The sequence below is a fragment of the Anopheles gambiae genome, chromosome 2 (assembly GCF_943734735.2).
Source record: "Anopheles gambiae chromosome 2, idAnoGambNW_F1_1, whole genome shotgun sequence".
In the NCBI taxonomy this organism is placed as follows: domain Eukaryota; kingdom Metazoa; phylum Arthropoda; class Insecta; order Diptera; family Culicidae; genus Anopheles; species Anopheles gambiae.
In genome coordinates this window covers 6989617-7010123 of record NC_064601.1, presented here as the reverse complement: position 1 = coordinate 7010123, position 20507 = coordinate 6989617, and the positions used below count along the sequence as shown (strand labels likewise).

The window sequence follows — 20507 nt, the reverse complement described above, 5'->3', positions numbered from 1 at the left end:
CACCGGCCCTTGGACGCGTCGCCCCTCTTCGGTTCCAGCTGACATGGTGTGCGACAACGGTTCGTAAGCAAAACTGTCAACAATTATAGGGCAAAACAGCGGACCGCACCGTACTGCAGGGCAACCGTGTCGCCATGCCAACGGGGATGCGATGCAGCGAGAACATTATCCACCTTCGCAGCAGCACGCGCTGGATGGGGAGCGCAGGGAGTGTTGTTATGTTACCGTTGTTGTCATTCGAGTGAAAGGAGATCGACGATAATTGCCAACTTGTTTGGTTACCTCGATATTTATCCCTGGCCACCAGTACCAGTCACCGGGCGGAGTTTTTATCAAGCTCCCTCTGGTTTGCCTGGTTTGCTGGATTTGCTCCACTTTTTCGGTGAACGGGATTGCCGTGCTAAAGCACCGGGACCCGGGGAGGGGTTGGTTTTTGCCAAAGCGCGCAAAGAATTTCGCAAAGATGGCACGGAGAGCAGCACACGGAGGGGAAAGGTTCTTGCGGGCATGTGCCCAGTGTGCTGCGCGCCGATGCGTCATCCGGGCGCGTGGAGTGTATGAGCGCGCGCTAGAGCTCTGCTGCGTTTTGGGGCTGCACCTTATACCGTTAATGATGTGTCCCCGTGCGTCCCCATTTGTTCGGTGTGTGGAGATCCCTTCATATTGTGTCCTAGGGGGCAGGTTGCGGTGGCGGTGCGGATCGTAATCATTGATTGGATGAAAGTATCAAGGGACACGCGAACGTGTTATAGGCGTGATTTGAGATCACACCGTACGCGCGCTGAAGAACAAGCCCTGCAGGGTGGTAGGTGTTTCTCGTTGTTGTTTTTTTTTTGCTGGCGCTACTCTTCCTGAGTACAGGCACCGTCGGTCGATAAGCAGTACTGTTGTGGTGGCATCAATTTTTACGCCCGGCCTCGGTAGAAGGCATAAGCGGATTTTAAACGACGCGTTTGCCTATCAACCGGTTTTTTTTGACGTAGCGGGTATGCGAGATTGTTAATGGATATGCTTTTAGGGAATTTCTTTTCCAGCCAGAGAACTCACCAAACGTTTGCGTTCGAGCTGGTTGTTTGATGTGTTTTGTGCTCCCTCGCCAGCAAGACGACAACTCTGCCCACCGTGCAGATGTCTAATTAAAGGTTTGGCGCGAAGAACCATTCCCTTCAATGAGGTGGAAACATGCGTCGCCCCATTAAGGGGGCGGGCAGGGGGTCTTTTGAAGTTGTTGTGCGTGTGTGTGATGTGCGAGACAAGTGGCCTGAAAAGTTTCGTAATCACCCATGAAACAGTGCGAGCTTCGGTCCACGACAGATTGGCATTTATGGCACTTCACTGTGCACTTCATACATTCGTTAGGTCTTAATTTTGGGGCGTTTCAAGGTGCTTTTCAATGAGCTGAGGTGTGCGTAATGGTTACTGCTCCGTCGACACCAACGGACACTTAGGACAGTTTTGGTTTTTTTGGAGGGCGAACTTGAAGCCAAAATGAAAACCCAACACAAGGGAATGCAAAAAAAAGCGCGCCTACCAATTGCCACCCAGGAACTTGAGGCGCCAAAGAGATAGCCAATTTGAAGACACACGGAGTGAAGGAGAGTTTATACAACACAGTCATTACCACTTTTCACAGCGCCATCGTGTGGCCTTTTTTCTTGGGTGGCCATGAACATCCACTCCGCCAGCCGGGTGGTGGAGGAACATAAAAATAAATCAGGATATGCTCTTGCGCGTAAAGAGACTCAAAGCCACAAGACACGTTATTGTGCCCGACGTGGAAATTGGCAAAAGAGCGTGAAGAGGAGTGTGTTCAAAAGGAGTGAATCCGCCTTAACGACGAGATTGTAATTGAAATAGTTCTTCCACCTTCCAAAAACGGCAGTCTACAGTGCGCACTTGAGACGCCGTGCCGGTGGGCGTTCGTGGCGATGACCATTCCACAGCTGTACTGATGCCGCCAGGTGCAGGTGGTAGTGATCAGGAAGCATCATCACCCGCGTTGGTAGTTCAATCGCTGCCAGTGACACCTTCGAGAGTGGAGTCGGGCCACTTGAACATGAGCCGCATAAGGTACAGGCCGGGTGAACAGCACGCTTCCCTTCCCGCCGTGTCCCGAAGAGGTCGAAGAATAGTTTTCTCAAGCGCCACTCGAGAACAGGCTAACACAATGGTGTCCCGCACCAACAAGTGCATCACGGGTCCGCTCTACTCTCGGTTCGGGTCGTTACTTCCTCTACCCCAAAAGGAGCCAAGCGAAATGGTGCTGCCGTGAACTCTTGATTCGAGTGGGAAGTCTAAATTTTCTAACCTGTCAGCAAAAGGGAATGACGGCGTGGTACCGTAGCCGCAGACGCTTTGAAATCAGAGAACGACACTCTCGCCGTACGCTGGGTGGATAGGAAGAAGCATCGGAAGCTGTGTTGATAATTTATTTCAATTACTCTTCACGGGTTTTTCTCACTTTCGTACGTGGCGCGGATCGTATCGTCGCCCAAAGCCGTGACAACCTGGCGGCACCGGGCGATGATATTGGCGGTATCGATGGGCTGGCATCGCAGCAATTGAATCATCGCAACCGGTGCCGGTTTCCTTTTGCTGCTACGTACGCCGATGCTCACCGAGAGATAAACGGCCGAACGCCGGCACGCCTGGTGGATGATTGAAGCGATCCAACCACGGCGACCCAACCTATCCAGGCACGCTTGGGAATCCTCGTTTTCCCGTAATTGCCGCATGATATCGTTTATTTGCAGCCGCTGAGCGTGCTTGGGCTGTGAGGGCTCGTCTTGATCCTTTGCCTGGAATGTCGCATTGGAAGTTATGGACAAAAAACACGGTAAGGATACCGCACAGCACATCAACTACGGCATGCATTCGTTATTTGCTCGGGTCGTCTCCTCCAGGGCCACCAGTTGGGCCGAGCGAACGTTAGATGAGATGGTTTACCGAGAGATTCATATTAGTGCCGTAGGAAATGGAGCACAAAATCTTGCCCAACCATTCGCTTCGCTCCGGTAGAGGGGCAGCCATTGTGGGAATAATGACAGCAGGATTGGAAAGAAGTAATTGCAGTTCAGCCACCCGTGGATGTGCAAGATGTTACGTTGCGTCGGGCCGATTAAGATCAGATGTTTAAATTGGAACTTGTTACACGCGGAGGGTTGAAGCAAGGCTGTACGTGGTGGCTATGGTTAGAGAAGCGCTTACGCAACCCTTCTGAAAGTTGATGCAGCTTTAATGATTTCATGATTTTACATATGTTCAAGCAGCTTGCATATTGTTTGAGGCATGTGGTTTTTTTTTGTAGCTGTTGTATGAGTGAGAGATTAATTGACCAAACCCGGATCTTTCCCAGCCGGGTTGGCAGCAAGATTCCACCCAGTTTAACTTCATCTACAATTACCGCACCTTTCAACGCGCACGTCAATCTATGGTTCCCGCGAGACTCACTAATATCTGCAGAAGCTGCTCCAGCGCGGGCTTTAAAGAGGAGAACTCCACAAACAACCTCCCGCCAAATGTTTGCTACCGTTCTTCCAGTAGCGCCCCTTTTACCCACAACCGAACATATAATAAGTCCAGCTGAGGGGCTCGATAGCAACTGACACCTTCTCTTTTTTCTTTTGATTTTCATTCCAGACACATTATCGCTACAAACAATAATTCGCTGTAGCTCAGCACATTCCAGACCAGAGGTGCCAGTGTGTGTGTGTGTGTGTGTGTAATTTATCAAGACTTCAGCTCCGAACCGTACCTAAACCAATCAATCAATCAATCAAACAAGACGATCGTTTGATAGGTCGATCTTTGGGTCGATCGGGATCGTACACGGCGAAAAGTGTGCGAGAGTGGAGTGGATGTACGTGAGTTCTACCACTGTCTTGACCCCGGGAGAAGAGAAGCGCGGTGTTAAATACGTCTTGCCCCATTCAATCGCATCGATGTCGAAGTGCAAAAATAACAGACAGAAATAAAGTAAATAAAAATCAAGTCAGCCCACCAGGCAGAAGATGCGGGGTGCGAAATGGCTGCCAAGAACCTTGACCGTTGATACCGAACTGACAAGTGCTGGCCACTATCGCCGAGAATGTCGGCATACCGTGGATATACATTTTTGACGTTTTCTTTTCCTGCCAAGTGGCGTGAGCATACAGCGGCTTGCGAAAGGCTATTGTGCTGAGCCAATGTTCAAGTGCGGTGAGAGAAAAGTGTGGTTCCATTTCCAAGTGTTTCGCGTTGGTCGAAGAAGTGCGTGCGTTCAAGGACTTTAGTGGTCAGTTTTTGGGAACATTTCCATCCCCCCGTTCCAGGGGTTTTGCTTACTAGTGAACTTAGATAGTGTATCTGTGTGTGTGTGTGTGTGTGTGTGTGTGTGTGTGTGTGTGTGTGTGTGTGTGTGTGTTTGCAGCCAAAACAACAAGGACAGCGAGCAAAATGTATTGCCTTTGCCGATCGTCCAAAACCATCACGGTGCGGATCGTGCTGCTGGACGAGACGGACTTTCTTCACGAACTGCAGGTAAGCGTCCGGGGCGGTTTGTTCTCATTAATTTCTTCCTTCCCGTGGCGGGAGCTTCTTCAATGCCGTGGATACTCCGTCCATCCCGGTATGCCCGGAAGGCACCGTAATTCCTGCGGTCCTACGCGTGAAGAGGACGCGCCGACACCGGGCCACAATGCTAAAAACAACACACCACCACCAGCAGCGCCTTAAGACAAATGGAAAATTGAATGGAAATTGAGCTCGTTAACAATCGGCACCTGTGCCGGTGTGGCCGTGCCAGCGAACGGCTAACCATGCCGGCACCGGCTCCCGCTCAGCCTTGAGTTGGGCGCAAAAGTCACCAGAAGGCATCGCTCTTTCCTAGCTCTGGAGCTGCTTTGCCCTTCGTTCGGAACGCGCCCGCACACAGTACAAGGAAGAAGCCGTAATCGGCCGTACGCCATCTTTACTGTTTGCGAATGGTCTGTGGGTAGGGTGAGGAGATGGGGCTTCGTTCGGCACCTGCGGCACCACGGATGAGATGAAATTTATTCGAATTGAAAATCAAATTTATTCAATTCCATACAATAGTTATATTATCGCCTCATTGTTCTACCGGCTCAAGACGGCCAAGGGCCGAGTGCGGCCGTGCGCCCGGGCAGGATTTTCTTGTCCCTGCGGACATGGCGTACGTACGGTTGGCCGGCCGGCAGGTTGAACCCGTTCGATCGTAATTTCGTAGCCACGAGGCTTTGCTCTAGCCGGAATGTGTCTTTTGCATTATGGCTTCGGGTGCGGTGGAATTCCTTCCACCGAGAAACTGTGGAATGAATAATCCGATACTGCTGGTGGCTGGGGTTGAATCTTGAATTCAATTGTGGAACACACTTTGTCTGATCGACCGGTCCCGATAAGCGGTGGTTCGCGTTTGGTGGAATATTAAGAGAATTCTTCCAGGCTCGGCAAGGCTCATAAGCTGGACAGTATTTGTGGTACGGAATATTTAACTTGTTGTCTATTTCAATTGTATCATAACGATTGAAATATCCTTCATGTTTTTAAAGTTGCTTTAAAATAATAGTTAGCAGATGCCAGATTGATAGAATTGATGAAGAAGCTATACGTTTAATAATGTACTGAACGATCTATCGATGAATGGTTTAATCGCTAAGCGCGCTAGTAGTTCATACCCGCACGGACAAGTATCAATTCCAACATTTGCCGATTCTTTACAAGATCTCAAACTCGGTTTAAAATTGTATCCAATGTGTTACCGAAGAAAAGAAAGATGAACCTTCCACTGTTTCCAGTTTGTTACACAAGCAGAGCCACCAGTTTACAACCACCAAGCACACCGAAACTCATTATTTCTTTGCCGGTGTAGAATTTTATCACCGGTACCTCTTTCTTTCTTCTCGTTTTATCTCCCCTAGCAGAGCAAAATGCCAATTAAAACCAGATCGTTCCACCACTCGTCTTAAGTGCTAGCGTCCTTGAGGGGTGGGACGGAAACCCATTTCGCTTCGATAAGCCACTGCTGCTGTGCGCACAAAAGCGAACTGCAATTTACAGAATTGTAAAATAAAACTGTCCCCACTAAGCGTGTCCCGAGAGGCAGGAATAGTTAACCGTCGATGTTGATTTCGATTGGAACGCTTGGGAACGCTTATCGCTCGGTCGAACGCCCAAGTTTGCCCGAACCTAGTACAAGTAGTAACGACCCTTCGAAACGCGTACGCTTCGATGCGACCGAAGGTGTCCTGGACACTGGAGTCGGATCCAGCAGAAGGAGAGTGAAAATTATGTGTCTTAAATTCTGACCCGGAATGGATTTGCTAACGAGCGACACAACCCGGACGGACGAAACAGAGGATACCCGGTGTGGCTGTTGTTTTACGCAAGTTGCCTTGTTTGTCTGCTGTTTTATTGTTGCTGTATCCTAGCCGGCAGCACATCGCCGCTGAGCGCGAACATTGAAAGCGCGAAAATTGCATTGCGATTGTAAAATACCATCGTCGAATCGTTCGAGGGTTAGTAAAAATCGAATCCTCGTTCCTCGGTGAAACGAATGGGGCGAAAACAGCTCAGCATGCTAATTGTAAATCGTAAAGACAGGTCGCGGGCAGGTCGTTATATCCCCGGTATATCGTTAACGCATTAAATGGGATCTTTCCAGGCAAGTTGCAGTTTTTCCACACCCCAACCGGTGACTTTGAAAGCTATAAAACCATTCCATTATTGATGAGCGATGTTTAGTGGCAAAACAGTGGTGCTGTTGCGATGTCTGTCGAGAGTTATGTGCTTGAAAAACTTATTCAATCCAATCTAAATGGAGGAAAAAAGGGACCACCGTTCCAGATCATAAACCGCAGCCCGGAGTGGATGGAAAATGCTGGTTTGGGCCCGTTTGCTGGCGCATGAAGGTATCCTGCCAGCAAAACGGCAGACGTTGGTTGGTGGATAATCGTTTCACACCTCCGGCTGGGGGAGCGGGAGCATTTACTATTTACTGATTCATTAGTCCAGATGGAAAACCAGAACGCTCCGAAGAGTGTTTTTCGAACGGCGTCCCATGATTGTTACGTGTGAGGAAGCTGGAAGAAGCGATTCTCTGTGTTCTGTTCTTATTTATGTTTGGGACCGGCAGTACCCTCCACCACCAGCGCACCGAAAAACCAAACCTGCAGCAATTATAGACCTATTTCCTTTGCCGAATGATGCGAAACTTTTACCGAAACTGTACCCAAATGCCCGCATTCGGCCGTCGGCTGTCGGTTGTACGTCTTCAAGATGAATGGTCCCAGCAGGGTTGGGCTGGAGGGGATCGGACGCCAGCACAGGGTCAGGATTTTTCAGTGAGCGTTTCCGTTCGGGTTTCGTCGCATGCAAAATTCGGCGGAAGGGAAGCACGGGAATGAATTATTAAGACCTTCCAGTGGTGCTCCAATAACTTACGTGTTTTATGGAGTTTAGCATTGTTAATGTTATCATTGGGCTTTTTTGCGGGGTGCTGCGATGAAAGCTTCGTTTGATCACAGCGTTTTTATCTCAGAAACGTTAGTTATGTTAATGTTAACCGAGTTGATGGTTGCTTTTGCCACTCAGAAAACAGGAGGGTAGAATAAGGCATGCTGTGTGTGATATTAGCATTATGAAGTTGTAGTGTTTTAATGTAAATTTAGTCATGCCTTGTACAATTAATCTAGATGAAAGATAGTACGCAAACATCACAACTGGCATAACAAAGGCAGCCAGCCAGCTAGCAATCGCTTAATCGGATCTGGGTCTAAATGGAACGAAACGCTCTGCCTAAATAATGCATAAAGCGACAATGTGTTCCCGGGATGTGCTGGAGAGCTGTGCACACAGCGCACAGAAACGGAACACAATATTCTCACAGTGCAGCCATAAAGTAACGATGCTTCGGGCTTTAGTGCTCTGGTTTATTCTGAGCGTTAAGTGAGCTGAGCAGCCATGCTGGAGAGCCGCTAATTAACTGCCGGATTATGGGTTTGGCATCTTATTTACCGCTCGATGGAACGGGTAACTACTGCACACGGTATCTCTCACACCAATGGCAACCTACATTCTGTGAGTGCTGAACATGAACTTTGTGCTATGGGGGCTCCCTCCCAGAAACGGTGACTCCCAGAGTCTGTTACGGGGAAGAAAATGTACGGGAACCTACTCCAAAACAATGGTGAGAAGATGTTTTCTTTTAGTTTGCTGTCGCATTTGAGTTTTTCAGTGAACATTGCTACATTGGTCTCATAAACAGGAACATATAAATATCATAACGACTTTCTGCTTACCTGCTTATCAGACGTCCTTCTTGAAAGTATCTTCAGTATCTTCAGCCCGAAAAGCTTAGATCTCAGAACATGTTGGATCCTTCATACCTCCTTACCCTTTAAGCTGCATTCTAAGTATGGAGATCTGAAAAAAGGTTGAAAACCGTTGTTTTCTATAAAAATGATTAAGATAGTTATGACTTTGACACAATTTGTATTGTTTAAGTAACGATTGAATATCCCATGGGAAATAGTTTATTTCAAACTCAACAAAAGCATTACAAACGACCCCCTGGTACTGCTACCACGCTCTGCTCATACCCATAAGCGGTCAAGGAATGCAACTCCGGCTCTGGTTACGCATGCCGCTACTGCAGCACAAAAGAGTACTGGTTGCAATGCAGCAAACCGGTATATTGTTTGCGCTCCAGCCAACAAGACGGTTCCATCCAAGCACGCCCCATCAGCCACCCCTCAGATCCAATCACTTAAATACACTTTCTACGCTATAATTAACTAACACGTGCACTAACAGTGCTCTATGCTCTAAAAAGTGAGAGGACACCCCGGCAGTCCTCCCAACCTATATGGGTGCCGATGCAGTGCGTGTGCGAGTACGCGATGGGCAACTGCATTTCGCATGACTGCACACACACACACACACAGCGTATGGTTACAATCGGGTGGGCAGAAAGAAATCGTAATCGTTTTTGGGGTGAAAACAGCGGCAAGTGAAGACACTCCGCTATGTGGGGCCACTTGGGGAGGGAGAGAAAGGGGAGAGGGCCGTCCGCCTACCCTTACCAGATCAGCCGAGGGACACTCCTCGAGCCCCAATTAGCTCGCGATCGTTATCGGTGTCGGCGTGGTGAAGATCGGCACCGATTTCAGCTCATTGAGCGCTTAATGTTTCATCGCATTTGATTTTCCCTTTTCCCCACAAGACCTAGCTTTCCTGTCCTTCTTTGCCAGTGAGCCAGGGAGCCGGTTTCAGCGACGCTGATATATGGCAGTTTTCCACTTTTGCACACTTTTCCGGCAAATGAAGCGTACGCGGACTGCACCGACGAAACTGAAGTGGTCCAGCTCAACCCTTTCCAAGCTCCAAGTGTTTGGGATCGACACGATGGGAGAGTGGGGAACGGGGGCATAAAACCATCCCGAAAAAAAAGTTAATTATGCACGTACTCGCGAGATCGGTCATCGAACGGGCACAGGCATCAAACGTTGGCGTCACTTCAAGTGCATCGTCCCGGGCGCAAGCTGGAAAATTAGTTCCCAGTTTGGAAATTATCGCCCTTTGCTGATGAACTGTGCGCGCAGCCACTCACGAGTGGGTGCTCCATTTCGATTCGATGATTGTTCAGCTTTAAGCGGAGCGTGTCATAACGTTCCGATGATCCAATGCCTCCATCGGGAAGGTTGTTCCCCGCGCTGCGCGCAACAAAGATAAATAGTTCGATTTTCAATAATTGCATCCGTAATGCTATTTCGATTAAACGGACCACCCGATTGAACAATCGGACGGTGGGTGGCGGTAAACATTATTTAAAAAATCATTACCTCGTTTATAATGCAAATTTCATTTTTTTGTATCACAAACCAAAGCTTTCGAGGAACATGTAGAACGTTTCCGCACAGCACAGGGAACACACTAAATTGCATTCGCAGCGCTCAAACACGAACAGAGGAAGGAGACGCTTTAGTGCGGTCAATCCTTATTTGGTGTGTGTGTGACGTTGCGGTTGATTTTATTTGATGAGCCTTGTTCAATGAGTGGCTTTTTCGACGGGGACTGCGGGGCAATGGTTTTTGATGCAAATAATTAAATCATATTTATTCTGGCCTTTATTCCGCACGCTCTGTTGGTAAGAGATGAGAGAGGAAGTGAAGCATTAATTACGGTTAAAATAATCGGCTGCTTAATGGGCTGATTTAAAACTTCAATAAACCGCTCTATTAGATGTATTTTAGCCGAATGAAATCAACCGTACACAATTTGGCTACAATAAAGTGCCAACCGGCTAGGCTTCAAACTAGATCTGCCAATCTGCCGCACCTCGGTTACCGATCACACGGGTTAGAGACACACGATGACCGTCGCCCGCTTCCCCTTCGGCATCGGCACCGAGGCACAAAAACAGGCCCAAAGCCGCGATCCAACGCGACGGCAACGCGGCAAAGGAATTTGAATATTTTATCGTGCCCTCCTTTCGACCTTCACTCATCAATCAATGCGGGACCCGCGGCGGTGGCGGCCGCGAGCCATCTAGCGTTCTACAAAAAAAGCATCCCACTATAAATCTGAAGCAGTCACTCGTGAACCTGCCGGGCGCAGTGCGTTTACCCTATCCGGGCCGGGGAGCTATTTTTTTTTTTGGTATTTTGATTCTCTGTTCCATCTTCCCAAAAGCTCGATCGAAACCAAGGTAGCGAAGGAAGCATTGAACCATCGTATTTATTTTTGCTTTGCGCTCACCCCAGCGAGCCCCCTTGGAACATCACATTCACCGAAACGGAGTTGTTTCCAGAGCTGAAATCGAACTTGCGCGCGCCCGGTCTTCCGAGAGGTAATCGATTCTTCTTTTAGGGCTGAAGGTGAAGGTGGTTGAGATGAAATCATGCCACGGGCGATAGTGGCCATAGATCGAGCCTGGACCGGCAGACCCGGTACACAAAGATCGATGACCGGTGGGGGAGCGCGGGGCTGCAGCAACGAAAATGAAACACTCCGGTATAAAGTTAAATAAAGCTACTTCTACTTCTTGCAGCCGAATTGTTACCGTTTCGGCATAGAATGAGTGCCGCAAGCTCTGGGAGGATAAATAAAATGTTCTTCTCGATGATAGTGTGTACGATAGTGCTCCGGTCTGAAGCTTATGCTCGGGCTGTCTACGATCGTACCTATCGTCCGCGATGGGGTGAAGGAAACGAGATTCGATCACAATGGGAGTGGGCTTCAGACAGACTAGGAGTACTGTAGAGCCAAGCGAAACCAAATTGCATTTTTTGTTTGTTTCATCCATCTCACCTTCAAGGTCTCGTTTGAATGTACTCTCTTAAACTCACTTCAAATAAATAGGTTGAACATTGTTAAAAAGGTCACAGCGCAGATCGCCTTTTTAAGTGTGCAAAAACTCCCTATCAATCATCACAGAGAGAGATAGAGAGAGTGAGAGAGAGAGAGAGATAGAGAGAGTGGGATAGAAGCAAACAAAAACTACCAACACTTTACCCAACATTCTGGTCAAAACTCCATTTTTTTGTTCTTTCTCCTTCTACAGACTCTCATCGCGTCTAATAGTTTGGCTTCTTTGTTTTCCCTTAACCCACATAAAACTGCCCACCGGTGTTTTTGTTGTTGCTGCCCAATCGAGCGAACGCTTATTTGCGTACACATTTAGATAAAACTGACCAACACGCGCCGTCCCTTGCCTCCACCGCCTGTTCAGGGTTCGCGCTGCTGTGGGCCGTTTTAACGTTTTCCTTTTTATGACTTGCACTTTTCTTTAGCGTCGCTTTTTTATAGCACGTGTGTGCTTTTTCGGTTGACTTTTTTTTGCTTTTTGTTTGTTTTTTATATATTTTGATGGTGAATGTGTGTATGTTTTTTTTCTTCTTCTTTTCTCGCGATACGTGCATTGTGTTTGGGAATCTTCATTTAATCGTATCTAATCGTGCGGTTTGCCCATAATAGTAAATGGTGATGTTTGCTTTTAAAAGCGATCGTGAAACAGTCGAATCGTGTAGGGAGGTGTGTGTGGGTGCGTGTGTGTGTGTGTGTGTGTGTGTGTGTGTGTGTGTGTGTGTGTGTGTGTGTGTGTTTGTGTGAAATGGTAGTGTTGCATTCACAGTACGACAGATAAAATAGAATATCTTTCGCTCACTCCAGCAGCGGTTGTGGATATTAAGGTTTGTAATCTCCAGCCTGATAAGCGTTAAATGTGTGAAGAAATGTACAAAGGGCCATTCAAAGAATCATTGAATACTACTCAAAAGAATTTGGTCAATTTTTTCACAAAATAAACAGAGATTAACAAAGAGAACCAAAGTTTAACACTTTTCAGAAATTTTGTAGAATACAAACATATAATAAATAAATATAACAAGTCATGCTGGTTGTGATAGACACTGTAATCAAACCTTCATTTCATTCAAACAAAATTGAGAGTAATTTCAACAAAATTCAATTAAAGTATTGAGTGTACGGTGTCATTTAGTTGATTTTTCTACACATCCACCAAGCCAAACTAAAATCTACAATTAAATCCAGCAACAGGTCACCTGCTATTGAAAACACACAAAAAGTACCCACATGCCAAACACGTCCCATCCGGAGTGATATGCTTTTCAATTTAGGCTAATTAAATTAGCTGAACAAAACACTGATTCAATTTCGCCCCATGCAGCCGTCACGAGTCACGGCAAATGGCCAACGGAAACCCCACCCCCTCGACCATCACCATCCGCCCCTTGTGTGTGTGTGTATCCGACAAGAAAACACAGCACCATAGGTCAAGCTCGTTATGTGTGTTGCACGCTGTCGTGCCCGTACGGGGCTCTCAGCAACTTTTATCGTTATTTTTATTTCCTCCGGTGTCTCCGTTGCAATTGCAATTCCGACCCTGAGCGCCGCTGTGTGTGACGCTGACTCACTAGCTAGAGCATGAAGGGGCGCCCAAGCGCCGGTGTGTTGCCGCTGCATGTCCTGTCAGTGTTGCATCCTGCCTCGCCCAGAGGTCGCCCCATCGTGCGACCGACAGTGCTCCAAAGTTCAAAGAGTGAAGTCGGTCTGACGCTCTGGCACCGAGCGACACACTGGTTGTGTGATGTGAGAGCGTTATAACCTCCATGTTTCAACCCTCCATTCCTCCCCACCACTAAGCAGCGTCTTGCGTTGCTGCTGTTGATGCTGGCTCGTGATGAGCGGATCTTGGGAAGCTGCCCAAAACAAACGATGGCCCTGGAGGTTCACAGCGTTGGACGAATGTTTTCCGGTCGGCCGGGAATGTCCTACCCTTGCTGCTGCTCGGTGTGGTACATCCTAGATTGGAATGATGTTTTATGTCCCGGTACCCCTGTCCCGCGCGTTCCTCTTTTTTTTCGGCTGGTGTGAAGACAGTCCGGCGACTCCGGCGAACTCTACGGTTACGGGCCATTTTGCCCGGTCACCGGCATACGGGGTTTCGCCGGCTCGATGCGGGGCAAGATACTTATGTGCTCGAGAGATGGTTATCTGCCGAGGTTTCAGCGGCCTATCGGCGCCAGCCCAAGCAGTGAAGCTCGGAAAAATCTCGATGCAGCAGCTCTATGCAACGGACGATATGCGATGAGCAAAGAAGAACCCAACAAAAAAAAACCACCGAGCATACAAGAATACAATGCTAATTCATTGTTGCCATAGGTTTTTCCTTATCCGTTTCCCAGGCAGGCAAAATAAAACCATCAACACGCTTGTGTTACCATTTTCCCCCCCATCCGATGTGGGACGGTGCCCTGCTCTCGTTCCATATTCATGGTTGATAACGTTCTGAGCAGCAAAACCAGGGAGGATGCTGCTTTTTTCTTCTTTATTTCATTAAATTTGCGTCCCCTCCCCGCACGAGCGAAGGGCAACGGGTCTGCGACCTGCCGCTGGTGGGAAACGACCGGCCTGAAACAATAGGACCGGGCCAAAGATAAAGCCTAATGATTATTTAATTTCTTCCCTGCTCTGTTTATTGACTTGAGGCTCTCTCGCTCTGCTTTCCCTTCGAGGCTGCTGCATGTGAGAAGTTGCGAAGCTAAAGCACGGGAAAGCGCTTTCCCTTCCCGCGCATGTTGCTCTGAGTATGTGAGTACAGAGTATGTGTGTGTGTGTGTTTCTATGTATTGAATATAAATAATTTATCAAAACTCATCGGTGCATGAAAAGTGCCGATGATGGAATATTTACGACCCGGTAAGCATCCTATCCAATTATTTCCAACCGTCGCTCGTCCTTTCTTTTTTATTTCTGTGCGCCACCCACCTACCCATGTGTGTGTGTTGCGACCCGGTTCTGGGATGGTATTAGAAAGCAGTATGCTAAACCGTACCGGGACCGGCAAGTAGCAGTATTTACTTTTCAACCCCCCGCACAGTTTCACTTATTGTATCAATTCTGAGCATATGTGTGCGGAGAGATGTCCTGGGGTTGCTTTGGTAGAGGAAATTACCACCCAAGCATAGTTATGATTCTAATGTGAGGTAAAAAAACACAGAAGATAAGTGTATAGTCGGCACTAGAGACACTTACAGTGCTGGAGGTGGAGTTAATTAGTCTAGCAGCGAGACTGTCTGACTTTTATCATCAACTCTCGAAAGCCATTCAAACGCGTACAGTGTGTAGCTTTACAGTTTTAATTTCTTTTTTGTCTGCAGTGAAATTAACTTTATCACCTTCAGCAGTAAAAGTAGCTAATTAAACAATCGTACTTCTTGTTGGTGGATGGCGACATCACTTCTTCACTTGCAGAAGAATAAGTGGCGGGAAGACGAACACTTAAGTTACCATCTTCAGATTTATGTGGCCACTTTTGACTTCGTTTCGAATTTCGCTTGCTAACAGAGTTCAAGCTGTCAAGTTGACAGGTAGTGTCAGGTTTACTGTTTTTGACAGCTTCCAAAAAACTTCGTTCACGCTTTTATAGGCTCTCTGATGGTTATGAGGATCTACTTGCATGTAATTTATCGTTTTGTTGAGTAATCTTTTACGATCAGTTTGGTCTAATGTTGCTCACAATGTAAAAAATAACAAACAACTGAATAAAAACTAGATCGTATCACAAGAACTGTTTGGGCTTTGTTGAGATCAAAACGATAAAATATGGCACTACTCTCATAAGAACGTGCAGTAAGCATCACAAACCCGACTGCACCGAAGTGCGCCTGTGGCAGTGGCTCTCGGTGTGAATCAAACTGCACTGCACCAGACTTGGACTGTGCTACTGTGTGAAATCATCGGTGCGAGCGCGTGTAGGACGCAAATGACTCGCACGTAGGAACAAACTAGACACAGCAGGCTAGAGCATACACACACACGTGGAGTCCCGGTGATGCTGTGCATAGTAGCACAGCAGTCGGTGACTATTTTATTTTTTTTATTCTGCGCTTTTGTTGCTCGCTGTTTCGGTTTGCTTCTCCTCCGCATCCACTCCCCGATGGCTTTTCATAAGCAATCATTAACAATTCAAAACAACTATATAAATTATATCGCAAAAATGACAAGTCAGCTGTAGCGGGCGAGAGAGGTAGGAAAGGTGGCTTACAATTGCTCCCGCCGTTGAAATGGAACCAGTGGGAAAGATTCTCTAGGGGTTCCGCTTTGAAATGGCCCATGGCTTGCAGCTCTTATGGTGGAGCTATTCCGAGGTTGTGTGTTTTTTTCGGGCTGTTAACAGGCAAACACATTCACAGCCGCTACATGCACAGCAGCGCCCGAGACTCCATTAGCCTTGATTGTCTGGTATAAAGTGCAGCGCTTCCCCAACTCTGTGAGGGCTAACACAAAAAAAGAAGGTGGGAAATAAAAACATCGCACACCGGTTACATTTCCTATCCCAAGGGACCTGTGCTCGTTGGACTGGGTGTGTGTATTCCTGCAACGGGGACCAGTGTACGACGCCCAATTCATCCTCACGGTGTTCACGTTAAAGTGGCAAGCAATGCCGCCGTATGCAAACGGGAAGACCTCTTGACAGCAACGTGTACCCTGTCCGTGTCCGCTTTTTTTAGATGGCAGAGCAACAAGCGCTTATGCTTGCGTTGTCAGCCCACAAAAACACAAAGCTGGTCGAGATGGCCCCTCCAACTAGCGCGCGCGCATCATAATGACATGAAAACATTTTCAAAAATTGCATCCAGCGCGAAATTGCAAGAAGAGGGCGTTCTGCTGATAGGATGCGTTACTACTGTAGCGCATGCAAGCTCTTGAAATGTTGTTGTGAATGAGGGTTTTTATTGGGCGCATTGTGGGCCACTAGCATGTTTTTAAGAGTTTTTAAGCTTTTGAGGTTCGTTGAACGTTGAAATGTTGCACTCGGAATAATTAATTCTATCGCATAAAAGACGAAGCAGTCATAAAAGACGAAGCAGGAAAAGAGTTGTCGTTCCACGTATAAAGCAATTCAAAAGAGTCATTACTCATCCAGTCCAGTATTATTGCTCACAGAACCCGTCGAAAAACTGCAACCAAACAATGAAGGCATTTATTTTGAAAGAATCCACATAAATACCAATTACCGCCATCAGTGCCGGAGGTGCTAAATTTAATTAGACAAACATGCTTGATTATTTAAAGAATGGCAGAAATGGCCCACGATTAACTTCTGTGCCATTTATCAGTGGATCAACTGGAGTGCTGGAGGAGAACGGCCGATTCTCTCTCTCTCTCTCTCTTTCCATATCAATATGCATCTTAACCGGCACCCATCGATGGTTGAATTGCACGCGCCAGTTGCAGAGCAGAATCGGAGGACCTCCCGCCGACACAAGCACTTAATCTGCGTCGAGCACGATCGTACACACACGACAAGTACCGCAGCATAATCCGCCAAACGGCAAGGCATTCTGGCCGTAAGAGGCCGTAGCCCCAAGAGCTAACGAGGCAAAAAATAAATAGTACCACGGGGGCGAGCTGTTGGGGTCGGCTCTCCGCCGCCGCCGCCATCTCGCGGTCAATAATCGGGGACGACCGGAGCCGTAATAAAATGGTATAAACAGCGATAATAGCTGTCGATTATAAGCGATTTCGTATAACTTAATATCGGCAATTATCATTCGTAATTATGGTAGAACGCGCTGCACACACTCGAGCGCACCCTCCGGGAACTGGATACCCCCGCCGCCGCCGGAACAAGAACGTGATAGAGAGTATGAACGGTGGGGGAGAACACACCATTTTCCTAGCACATGTGTGTGTGGGTTGTGCAGCCAGAATGCAAAAGCGCAATTTCGCAGTGCTGGGGCTGCAGGGAGTCGACTACTGCATATCGAACAAGACAGGCAGCGATTCTTCGCGCCCCGGCGACACTAGTAATCACGCGGGCCACCACAATCATTGAATAAAGTTCGGTTAATGAGCTATAATTACGTCGCCGGTCCCTTGCCCTCCCGCTGCGCCGCGCTGGGGATCGACCGACGAAGACGTCGTGCAGGCTAGTTACATGTTCCGCCGGCGCTTCTGTTGGGCGCCGGCGGGAGTTGGGTGGGCGCATTTGATGAACTGCGGTTTTTGCGTGCTCCCTACCCGGGAAGGGCGGGTTCTCGATGAGCTGGATGATGTTGATTCGGCGAAGATGGCGTTACCATGTGGTTCGCATTAATATTGCGGAACGGAAAATTGGTGTCGCGCTAGGCAGTCAGGATAGGATAATCGTTAACGCCGGCGAAGGTGTTGCTCAAGTGCCGCCGCACTCATTCAGCCGGGCGGAAGTGTTTAATTAAGTTTTTACATGCATCGTGGAGTGGTGGTGGATACGGCTCCTGTACGGCTAATGGAAAGCGGCAAATGAGCTTTCTATTCTGTGCCTAAATGTCGACTTTCTAAATCGAACCAAACGATAGCAAAATGGGGCCCTTTTACCAGAGCAAGAATTGGAGTGCCGACAGCGGAACCTTTTCAGCGCGGCAGACAGCGTTAGACGCTAGAACTGAATTCCATTTCCAGTTTCGAGATCATCTGAAAAGCCCTTCTTCCCGTGTGAATGTTGAAGGTCGCGGGATCGTCAACGGTTCGCGCCGGGTGCTCGTTTGAAGTTCCGGCAAGGCCTACGGAGCGAAGCCAAGACGAAGGTATTGAGGTGAAGTGCCCGCCCCATAACTCCAAGAGTTCGCACACACACACACCTGGCAAAGGGTTTTAGGGTCGTTATTTCGTGCCGCGCTGTCAGGTCGCGGGGAAAACCCAACCGACCATTCTTCATGCAATAAAAGAGCGCCCGCGATGGGCCTTTTTGTGCTGCATTGCCGCACGAATGCCATAGCCGTGATGTCTTAATTATGGAATTGCACATACGGATACCCTTTATGCACAGTGCCCACCACCGCTCACTGCTGCTCGTTCTTACGTGCGCTTGCCAATGGAAGAGCGAGAGAGCGAGGAGCAGCGCAATCGTGTAGTGCTTCACGTAATTTCATGCTATTTTATTTTTTGCCCTCTTTGTGCCCTTCGTCCCCTTTTGGAGGTGTTCTTTCTACACTCACAAAAAAAACTCAAACACATGCTACCACTCAGTGGCCATCATACAGGCGAGGCCGCCAACATAGCAGTCGAGAGGGGCATGCAAATGAAGAATTACCGCTCCACTGCTCCAGTTGCAGCTCGGCGGCGCTCTAGTATTTGCCCATTGAACTCGTGCGACTCCCGGGGTTCGTTGTTCTCGCCCGGCAAAAGCGCAGAGATGCCAGCGTGCCGTTTCCCGGGGAGAGGTTTTGTTCGCGAATCAATTGCTCCAGCACCTTTGCATCGTGGCTCCCATCGTGGCTACCCAGAATGCCGGAACTGTACCGCATCCGGCGTGGCGTGTTTTTTTTCGCGCCCTTTTGATCGTCAATCTCCATGCTCGATGCCTTCGCCCTTCCCACCAAGGGCGTAATGAGCATGAGCGCAGCTTCCTGCCAACAGTGAGGTGTGTGTGCCAAGCTTTTTTTTATAGTGCGCCATTCTGTTTGTCATTTCATATTTTTGCACTTCCCCTCACTTTCGTTGGGCGCTCGTACACCACCGTGGGATGCATTATTATTTGAATATTCCTTCCCACCGTGTGGCTCTGTCTGTGTGAGGGCCATTCGAGGCGGAACGTATGATGAAGTGTACTCACACAGTGCTGTGTTCCCATAAAAAAGCGACTTTAGCGCTCGCTGCCCCGCCCGAAGGTGGAAGCGATGGAGTGTGATTTTACAATTAAATTATGTGTTTTATGCTCTGTTTTCCTGCGCGTAATTAAATGTTTCCGTGTATGCAGCAACACACAGAAAAATAAGTACAACAATACCTGCACAAAAAGCTCTTTGGAAGCGTTCTATGTGGTTTTAAATGCTTGTTTCTGTGACGTTACGACTGTGTTGAGCTGCAAAAACTTTCCTCCTCCAGAGGCTCTATCTGACAGCCAAACAACAGAAAAAACGGGGCAGTTCACGAAAAAAGCCATCACTTTTTGATTAAATCTTAATGTCCCGCAGAAACACGCTACAGTTTAGTGCCGTTTAGGCTCAATAAAGTGTCTGTTTTCTTAATCTTCTTACCACGGCGCTACCGGCAGCTATCCGATGTGCAAAGTTCGCCAACACTTGTTAATAGCTTATGCGCGCTTATGCGTTTGAAGTCGAAGCCTCCAGAGCTTTAACACCACACTTTTGAGGGAGTTGTTGGTAAACGATCGATACCCCTTGGCGATCTATGTCAGCCCCGGGGTCGCTCCATATGGAGCGCCAAGCTACTAGATACTAGCACGAAATTCGAGATTCGAGAGTGAGAGGGCAAACCACGCTTGTCTAGGCCTAGGACCTGAGCCGGGTGTAAAAACGCACATTACGCCGGGGCCGATTATACCAACCTGTCAGCTTGTGGAACGAGTTCGATCACTCACATCACTTTATGACAGCGTTCGGTTCGGCTTCGTGTGCCCCAAATGCGGCTCTGTTGTCGCAGCTTCACCTTCACTTTCATCGTTTGGACAATTACGTCGTGCGTCTCCTTCTCTCTCTTTCTATCTCTCTCTGATTATCACTCTATGATCAGAAATGGTTCAAGGCTTTTTTCGGGTGCTTGTGAAGCAAGGGTGATGTAGAGCTAGGATTCGCCGAACGAGGTTCGCGTGCGCAAAGGGTTTCGCGTGTAGATCACCCCCTAGATATGGCGGCAGCTCTGTTGTAGTCTCACTCCTTTTTTTAAAGCAAGCAACGAACAAAACTGTGCGCAATTTATTACCACTGCCGGGCAACAAGGCACCGAAGGACCGAAGCACTGGACGCGACACGGATGACGGATTTCTGACGCGCTTTTCCGCATTGGTCGGTGTGCACGATCGATCGATCCAGATTGCCCGCCGGGGGGCACAAATTAGCGGGCGATCGGTGCGCAAGTATCAGGGTCCCGGTACTGTGCCCCAGTACGCAAAAGCCTGTTCTATTGACTACAGCGTGCCGCAGGGTCAGCGATTATCCAAGATCCGAGTCTAGCGTGGTGCGTGGTGCAGAGGGGAAACGAGGAAG

The 20507-nt window shown here is 48.3% G+C and overlaps 1 protein-coding gene across 4 annotated transcripts in view; it reads left to right on the top strand.

The window, feature by feature from the left end:
- The window catches only part of LOC1281539 (band 4.1-like protein 4), a 92157-nt gene that overhangs the window by 28224 nt on the left and 43426 nt on the right, over positions 1 to 20507 (top strand). For all 4 annotated transcript variants that reach the window (XM_061648795.1, XM_061648794.1, XM_061648793.1 and 1 more), the window contains exon 2: positions 3640 to 4518. In XM_061648795.1, the coding sequence (XP_061504779.1) occupies positions 4435 to 4518 (84 nt within the window). In that variant the 5' untranslated portion in view covers positions 3640 to 4434. The remainder of the gene's footprint in view (positions 1 to 3639; positions 4519 to 20507) is intronic.